Here is a 9,630-nt window from a genome sequence, read left to right as displayed (position 1 = left end):
AAAAAAAAAAATTAAAAAAAAAAGAAATCTGTTGTTTCTAATACAGTAATAACAAACTATCAAAAAGAAATTAAGAAAATAATACCATTCACAACTACATCAAACAGAATACTTAGGAATAAATTTTACCAAGTAGGTGAAAGACCTGTAGTCTGAAAACTGTAAGACACTGATAAAAGAAACCAAAAATGGCACAGATAAATGGAAAGATATACTATGCTCGTGGACTGGAAGGATCGTTAAAATGCACATACTACGAAAAGCAATCCACAGATTCAATGCAATCCCTACCAAAATACCAATGGCATTTTTCATAGAGCTGGAACAAATAATCCTAAAACATGTACAGAGCCACAAAACACCCCAATAGCCAAAGCAATCTTGACAGAGAACAAAGCTAGAAGTATCATTCTCCCTGGTTTCAAACTATACTACAAAATGACAGTAATCAAAACAGTATGGTAATGACAAAAAACAGAAACACAAAGGAACCAAATAGTCCAGAAATAAACCCACAGTCAATTAATTTTCAACAAATGAGGCAAGAACATCCAAATGGGAAAAAGACAGTCTTATCAATAAATTGTGCTGGGAAAACTGGACAAGTACATGGAAAAGAATGAAAATGGACCACTTTCTTACACCATATACAAAAATAAACTCAAAATAGATCAAAGGCCTAAATGTAAGATCAGAAACCATAAAACTACTCGAAGGAAACAGGCTGTTAGCCCTTGGACATTGGCCTAAGCAGTATTTTTTTTCATTTGTCTCCTCAGGCAAGGACAACAAAAACAAACAAATGGGACTACATCAAACTAAAAAGCTTTTGCACAGTGAAGGAGACCATCAACAAAACAAAAAGCCTACTGAATGGGAGGAGATATTTACAAATGATATAATCAGTAAGGATTAACATCCAAAATATATAAAGAACTCACACAACACAGTATCAAAAAACAACCCAATTAAAAAATGAGGAGAGAATATGAACATTTCTCCAAAGAAGATATGCAGATGGGGGCACCTGGCTGGCTCAGTGGATGATGCGACTCTTGATCTCAGTCAGGGTCCTAAGTTCGAGCCCCACGCTGGATGTGGAGCCTACTTAAAAGAAAAAAAATTTTGTTTAATTAAAAAAAAAAAAGAAGATATGCAGATGGCTAATAGACACATGAAAAGATGCTCAACATCACTAATCATCAGGGAAACACAAGTCAAAACCACAATGAGATATCACTTCACACAGATCAGAATGGCTACTATCAAAAAGACAACAGGGCACCTGGGTGGCTCAGTTGGCTGAGCATCTGACTATTGCTCAGGTCATGATCCCAGGGTCATATGATCGAGCTCCCACATCAGGCTCCGTGCGAAGCATGGAGCCTGCTTAAGACATTCTTTCTTTCTCTCTCTCTCTAACTAAAAAAAAAAAAAAAAAAAAAAAAAGACAAGAAATAACAAGTGTTGGCAGGGATGTGGAGAAAAAAGAATCCTCCTGCACTGTTGGAAATGCAAAAAGGTGCAGCCACTATGGAAAATAGTATGAAGTTTCCTCAAAAAACTTAAAAGCAAAACTACCATTAGATCCAGTAGTTCCACTTCTGGAAATCTATCTGAAAAAAGCAAAAACACTAATTCAAAAAGATATACACACCCCATGATCATTGCAGCATTATATACAGTCAAGATATGGAATTAACCCAAGTGGCCACTGACAGATGAATGGAAAAAGATATGGCATATACATACAATGGAATATCACTCAGTCATAAAAAAGAACAAAATCTTGTCATTTGCTACAACACAGATGGAGCAAGAGGGTATTCTGCTAAGTGAAAACAGTCAGGTAAAGATAAATACCATACAATTTCACTTATCTATGGAATCTAAAAAACAAAGCAAACAGACAAAACAGAACAGAAACAGACTCATGGAAACAAAGAACTATGTGATGGTTGCCAGAGGGGGTGGGCAAAATAGGGGAAGGAGATTAAAAGTACAAACTTCCACTTATAAAATAAACAAGACATGGGGATACAATGTATAGCATAGGGAATACAGTTAATAATAGGTAACAATTTTGTGATGGTGGCAGATAGTAGCTAGATTTAGATGGTGATCACTTAATAATTCTATCCTTCATAAAATTTACATTTACTGAGAACCTACTTTATGTTAAAGCACTAAGCTAGCTGAGTAAAAATATATGTAAGACTGAAAACATCAGAATTTTATAAACCAAGTTGAGTAACCTGAATAAAAAACTTAACACTATGCTTTAATTTCCTTATCTATTAAAAAAAAAAAAAAGGACAGCATTGTTTGCTCTGCATATTTCACTTACATATAAAGATTAATTAAAAATATAGGTAAAAGCATTTTATAAACTATGAAGTATAATATAGAGACTACATACAGCAATTAAAAAAAAAAACAAAACATGCATACCTTCTGAGGGAGGTATGGATTTTCCCAAGGTTGATGGTCTACTGTACTACAATAGGGAAAAATTTCAACCAGTGCAATGTATAGTAATACTTACAATGTATAGTATACAGCGGTATATCACTCTCCCAGAAGGAAATTCTGTATTTTAGCCACAGGGATATATACACTACTCTCATGATTTGAATCATACCATAATTATAAGAATTAAATTTTGTCTAATGAACTTTCATAGTTTATTTCAGGCAATGTATTTGCTATTCCCTGGTCTTGTGCATAGAATCTAGTATGAAAGAAATCTCTTCAATTTACATTCTATTCCAACCAGGTGTGTACACAGAAGGTCTGTCTGACTCGCACTGATAAGTAAACAATCTAGGAAGTTATTAAATATTCACATAATCGGAAGGTCTATCATTTTACTGCACAAATTACTGCTATAAAATATTTTATTAAGAAAGTAATTCTATTGCTTACACAAAATTTATTACAAATAGGCCCAAAACATTGCTTGTCTAAATTTCAATTATAAAAGTAATTCTATCCCTCATACAGAATTTATTACAAATAGGCCCAAAAAGTTGCTTGTCTAAATTTATTACAAATAGGCCCAAAAGGATGCTTGTCTAAATTTCAATTATAAAAGTAATTCTATCCCTCATTTATTACAAATAGGCCCCCGAAATAAATAGAATTTATTACAAATAGGCCCCCAAAAATTGCTTGTCTAAAAAAAAATAAAAGTCATGGGGTACTTGCAAATATATTTAATAGTAACATAATAAAGATCAAGTTTAAGTACAGGAAAATGTATATACATTTATATAAGCACCTTCCAGGAAGCAGTTTGGCAATTTCTGCCCAACGATTTCCCAGCCGCTTATGTGCTTCATAGATGATCCTGTCCTCCTCTTCTGTCCAGGAAGATTTCTTTACCTCAGGATTCAGATGATTATGCCATCTTTCTCTACACTGCTTGCCTATTCTTCCTTTCAAATGTTTTGCAATTAAAGACCATCTTTTTGGCCCATATTTCTGAACTAATTCAATAACCTAAGAAACAGAAAAAACAAAGTTTAAAAAAGCAATACCTTTTTAAAAGTTTATTCATGGGGATGCAATGTACAGCACAGTGACTATAGTTAACACCGTAATGCAGGGGCGCCTGGGTGGCTAGGGGGTTAAGCATCTGACTTCAGCTTAGGTCATGATCTCACAGTTCGTGAGTTCAAGCCCCACATCAGGCTCTTCACTGACAGCTCAGAGCCTGGAGCCTGCTTCGGATTCTGTGTCTCCCTTTCCCTCTGTCCCTCCCCTGCTCATGCTATGTGTCTCTCTCAAAAATAAATAAACATTAAAAAAAATTAAAAATAAATAAAAACTATACTGTAATGCACATCTGAAAGTTATTAGATCTTAAAAATTCTCATCACAAGAAAAAAAATTTTTTAACTATATATGATGACAGATGCTAACTAGAATCCTTGTTGTGATTATTTAGCAATACAAACCAAGAGCAAATCATTATGTGGTACACTTGAAACTACTATAGTGTTACATGTCAATTTAACATGACACAGTGAGAATACATCTCAATTTGAAAAAGCATTACCTTGATAGAATTTTAAAACATAACTCAAGAATACTATTTCTTTTAAATGCATTAAATCCAAACCACAACTACTAATTGTTAAGTTTATTTAAGTTACTAATAAGTTAACTAATAAATACTAATTCAGCATTGGCCAAGTACAAAAGTTTACCTCAAACTTATCTAAAATACAATGTGCTAATTAAAGTGACTTGTAAGTTAAAATGTTATCACTGAAAATCAATTTAACGGTAAAAATGTTGAGACTTATAGATTTTCTACTCTTTCTTTAAAAAAAGCTTCAGTTGGAGGCCAAATGAATCAGTTTGGAAGCAAGAAGGATCTACAAAGTTATTGTCTTCTCATTTATTCCTTTCTCATACTAAAAGGATACAGAACACACATTATAAAACCTATCACTGACCATCAAGTAAATCTTACCAGTTCTGAGCCTAGTAAACTTTTTTTTTTCCCTTGAGTGGCAGGAAAAAATGCTCTAATTCCTCAACCCTATTAACAACATTTCTGCCATAAAGAGCATGAACTAAAGCCAATTCCTAGTGGAGGGCAGCAACTTTCCCATTCTTCTCAGTCTTTTATAAAACAAACAATTACCTTAATATCGAAATCACCAAACCTTTTAGAAATACAGTGCTCTGGTATCTATCTTATTTTGGGGCACATTATAGGTCAAGAGGGAAAGTTAAGAATGACTTCCTCACATATCATGTTATCAGATAAAATTAAAATCAAATTAAATTCTGTTTTTTAAAATGTTAACTCAATTTTCAACAAGCTATACCCTAAATGTTACTCACCTAAGCTCTAAATAAGATAAATAAGCTAATAACATTTTTCCTTCTGTAAACTAAACTCACAAAGAAAAGCTATATATATTATACTTGGTTTGACTCAATTCAGAAAAACTATATTTCAAGACATTCAACTTTCAATTCTTCTACAAGCAGCAACCAAATCAAAGTGATTTAAACATAACCTTTGTGACAAAACAATATATTAGGAAGAAAAAAAAAGCCAATCCACCTACACAGTGAGAATAAAATATATGAACATGTTACCCTCTGATCTTCTTCTTTAGTCCAGGGACCCTTTATCAATTCTGGATTTAAAACTTTCTGCCATCGATGCTGGCACTGAAAATCTGAACGATTCTGAAAGAATTGATAATTTTGTTATTGAACAATTGTCTTCCAGAAAGCAAGTCAGCCTAAACTCAAGAAGAAAGTCTTCAAGAATAATGCATTCAATAACATTCTTTAAACTGTAATGTTTATCTTATATGCCTGTGTCTCAATTCATTTTTAAATTAAAGTCTCTGGCAGGGCTTAGACTATATATTTTTAAGTATATATCTCTACACTGTGCCTTATAACACAGATACTGCCATGAAGAAATGTATCTGAGCACTTGGGTGGCTCAGTCGGTTAAGTGTCTGACTTCAGCTCAGGTCATGATATCACAGTTTGTGGGTTTGAGCCCCATGTAGGGCTCTGTGCTGACAGCTCAGAGCCTGGAGCTTGCTTTGGATTGTGTCTCCCTCTCTCTGCCCCTTCCCCATCTGCATTCTGTCTCTCTCTCTCAAAAATAAACAAACATTAAAAAAAATGTATCTAAGATTGAGAAATAAAAGAGAGTAAACAGAAAACTATACAAAATAGACAAATGAACTCAAATAGCACAGTAGTCTGGATTCATACAGTACAGCAGTACTTAACTTTATACAATTTAAAAACCCCCAAAGGCATTACTAGGCCACTGCATGGTACTTAAAGGATTTTTATACATGATGACCTCCAAGTTATCAAGAAAAAACGAGAGGCACCTGGGTTATTCAGTCGGTGGGGCATCTGACTTCGGCTCAGGTCATGATCTTGCAGACCATGAGTTCAAGCCCCACATCGAGTTCTGTGCTGACAGCTTAGAGCCTGGAGCCTGTTTCGGATTCTGTGTCTCCCTTTCTCTGCCCCTCCCTGCTCACACTGTGTGTGTGTGTCTCTCTCTCTCTCAAAAATAAACATTAACTCCTATGTATAATAAATAATAATAATAATAATAATAATAAAACAGTTAACTTCATGAATGACAAAAATATTAGAAGTATATAAAGGGATAAATACAAATACTTTGTTTACCAGTCACTGCCTTTGTGTCTAGTGGGTCTCAAGTTATTTTTATTTAAACTGAGTTTCTTCATTTATGGCTTCAAAACATCAATGCTGATCCATTTTTAAGGCTATCGTTTTCTTCAAAATAATCAGACTGCTCCTGTATGTACTTGTAGCATTTCTTTGTTCACTTCATTTGCTGCTATACCCTCAAGTTAAACTGGTAAACCTAATATAAATAACTTTTCTAATTTAGTTTCCATTTATCTAACACCTGCTAAATGTCAGGAAATATGCCCAACATCCTATATGTCATTTCTAATTCTCACAACAATACTACAAAAACGAGTACTATTATTTACATGTTATAGACAAGGAAGCTGAACATCAAAGAAGTTAGTAATTTTTCCAAGAGCAAACAGCTAGTAGAGCTGGCACTTGAATATAGATCAGACTGACTCCAAAACTTACGCACTTTCCATTATCTGGTCTCAATTTTCAGGTTATGTTGAAAAGCATCATAACAATTTTTTTTTTTTAATTTTTTTTTCAACGTTTATTTATTTTTGGGACAGAGAGAGACAGAGCATGAATGGGGGAGGGGCAGCGAGAGAGGGAGACACAGAATCGGAAACAGGCTCCAGGCTCCGAGCCATCAGCCCAGAGCCCGACGCGGGGCTCGAACTCACGGACCGCAAGATCGTGACCTGGCTGAAGTCGGACGCCAACTGACTGCACCACCCAGGCGCCCCGCATCATAACAATTTAGAAAGAACACAGGTAATCTGATTTCTGATATCCACAGTAGTCAAAACAAATTCAAATGTGACTATTTTGCCTCCCTACCTTTAATGTAGTAAGGAACAAAAGGAATATATGTAAATTATAAATTTATAAATTTTGTAAATTATAAACTTACATACTAATGAATAGCATGTGAATAGTAAATTATAAAATTACATACATATGTATGTATGTAATATAAAATTACATATATACATACTAATGAATAGCATGTGAATAGTATGATGAACGAACAATAAGTAGAATTCTTTTAAAGATCAATAACACCTTAAAATCCAAATAAAGGTTGACAAACTTTCAACAGAGCTTTTTCTGATTTTATTGATTAGGTGCCAAAAGATTTCCATACATTTAACTTCTCTCAGAATGTTTTAACATTTATCAGCAAATATTTATAAAGCCCTACCCAAACCTAGTATTTTCATTTTAGATTAGTAATCTTTTTAGGCCCCTATATAAACTAATTACTAGAAAAATCGGACTTTTTAAGCCTTTGGCCACTATAGGAAGATCAGAAAAACAGAGATGTTTTTAGAAAGGAAACCTAAGTCTAAAATAATGAAGACACATTTTTGAAAAACAGCAAATTTAACCCAATAGCTTATGTTATCCATGTTATAAATAGAAGAAAATATTTCACTCACTTGAAGATGACTAGCAATTAGAGTCCAATCATCAGTTCCGTGTTGTTCAACCAACTTCTTTAACTTATCATCCTATTAAAACAGGTGTGAAAATTAGAAAGCTTTCTTTCCTTTGCCTATTCCTCTATCGCTAAATATAGATAACTGTCTAATTCTTTCATGTCATATCTGATGACCATTAGTAGAAGGATAAGCCACTGTAATACAAGCTCTCGCATTTACTACAGTGTTTCTGTCAGTCTTAACATCATACCACTATTCACACCTCTGGTGGAAGAAAAATATGTGCCTATCAGTTGATGAATAGCTTTTCTCATGTTTTGCTTTTCAAGATCTTTAATTCCTTTATTAAATATTATTAACCAATAAGTACAAGTATGAAATTACTAAACCTTATCATGTAATTACCTCATCTCTTGTCCATTTTACTCTGTTCCAGAGTTTCTTCAATCCTTTTTGTTGTGGTACTTCATAATCATGATCAGCATACTGGAGGTCATCATCCTCATCCTCACTAAAACAACAACAACAACAACAACAACAACAACAACAAAAAACACAATTGTTGGGGCGCCTGGGTGGCTCAGTCGGTTGAGCATTTGACTCTTGATTTCGGCTCAGGTCATGATCTCATGGTTCATGAAATAAAGCCCCTTGTTGGGATCCACACTGACAGCATGGAGCCTGCTTGGGATTCTCTCTCTCCCACTCTCTCCACTGTGTGTGTGTGTCTCTCTCTCTAAATAAATATATAAACTTAAAAAAAATTGTGAAATCAAGAATTTTATGCAACTTTGTAAATTCAATCATTGTATCTGTGTATACAGGTATGACTGAAGAAGCCACCCAGACTAAAAACATACGTCCCAACAGATTATTCAAGACATAACAAAGTAAGAGTTATACAATGTAGAGTAGCTATAGTTCTTACTGACACCAGGAGTTGATATGCCATCAGGGGTCAATTGTAGACAAGGAAAGAGTTTATGTCATGCTAAGGAGTTTGACTTTCATTCTTTATTTGACCCTTTATCCTAAAGGGTCAAAGGACTTTAAGTAAGGGAGTAAAACACAAATATCTCATGTTTCAGAAAAATCACTGGCAGGATGTAGAGAAATGGAGGAAGACCAATTAGTAATTTTTGATAATAATCCAAGTAAAAAATCATTAGGGCCTGACACTGGTAAGGGTAAAATACAAAACACAGTCACATCCAGTTAAAAGAAACAATGGAAGAAATGATCCATTAACGTTACAATAACAACAAAAAAATTAAAACATGTAGAAATAATATGAATATACAAGATCAAAATATAGTAAACAACAAAACACTATTGTAATACACATTAGATCTGAACAAATGGAAAAACATTCAGACCACATTCCTGGATAGGAACAGAATTACAGATGTCCATTCTCCCTAAAATAATTCATAAATTTAAATTAAATTAAAATACCATTATATTTTCAGAGGAATTTAAACATGCTGATTCTATAGTTCATATGGGAAAGTAAACAAATAGCACTACCCAGTGAAGACATACTGTAGAGAAACAATAAATAAAACAGAATACTACCGGCACACAGATACACAGATCAATGGAAGAGACTAGAACTTTCAGAAAAAAACAAAATCCAAATGGGAATTCGGTAAATTTTAACAGTAACATATCAAATCAGTGGTGTGAAGATGGATTTTTCGATAAATGGTAAGGCAGAGGGTAACAAATTTTAAAAACAAACTTTGAGGGGCGCCTGGGTGGCTCAGTTGGTTGAGCATCCGACTTCGGCTCAGGTCATGATCTCATGGTTCGTGAGTTCAAACTCTGCATCAGGCTCTGTGCTGACAGCTTGGAGCCTGCAGCCTGCTTCGGATTCTGTGTCTCCCTCTCTCTCTGACCCTTCCCGGCTCATGCTCTGTCTCTCTCTCAATAAATAAATAAATAAATAAATAAATAAATAAATAAATAAAATTAAAAATTAAAAATTAAAAATTAAAAATTAAAAATTAAAAAT

At 34.0% G+C, this 9,630-nt stretch overlaps 1 protein-coding gene across 3 annotated transcripts in view; it reads right to left on the bottom strand.

The window, feature by feature from the left end:
* MYBL1 (MYB proto-oncogene like 1) overlaps window positions 1-9,630 on the bottom strand; it is a 44,530-nt gene that overhangs the window by 26,156 nt on the left and 8,744 nt on the right. For all 3 annotated transcript variants that reach the window (XM_040487683.1, XM_040487681.1, XM_040487682.1), the window contains exons 2-5: window positions 8,022-8,127; window positions 7,614-7,685; window positions 5,119-5,211; window positions 3,281-3,501 (exon numbers count right to left, since the gene is read on the bottom strand). In XM_040487683.1, the coding sequence (XP_040343617.1) occupies window positions 3,281-3,501; window positions 5,119-5,211; window positions 7,614-7,685; window positions 8,022-8,127 (492 nt within the window). The remainder of the gene's footprint in view (window positions 1-3,280; window positions 3,502-5,118; window positions 5,212-7,613; window positions 7,686-8,021; window positions 8,128-9,630) is intronic.

This window comes from Herpailurus yagouaroundi, unplaced genomic scaffold, assembly GCF_014898765.1.
Source record: "Herpailurus yagouaroundi ecotype Mexico unplaced genomic scaffold, PumYag 165, whole genome shotgun sequence".
NCBI lineage: Eukaryota > Metazoa > Chordata > Mammalia > Carnivora > Felidae > Herpailurus > Herpailurus yagouaroundi.
The sequence above is the reverse complement of the archived record's forward strand: the minus strand, read 5'-3'. Positions and strand labels throughout refer to the sequence as shown.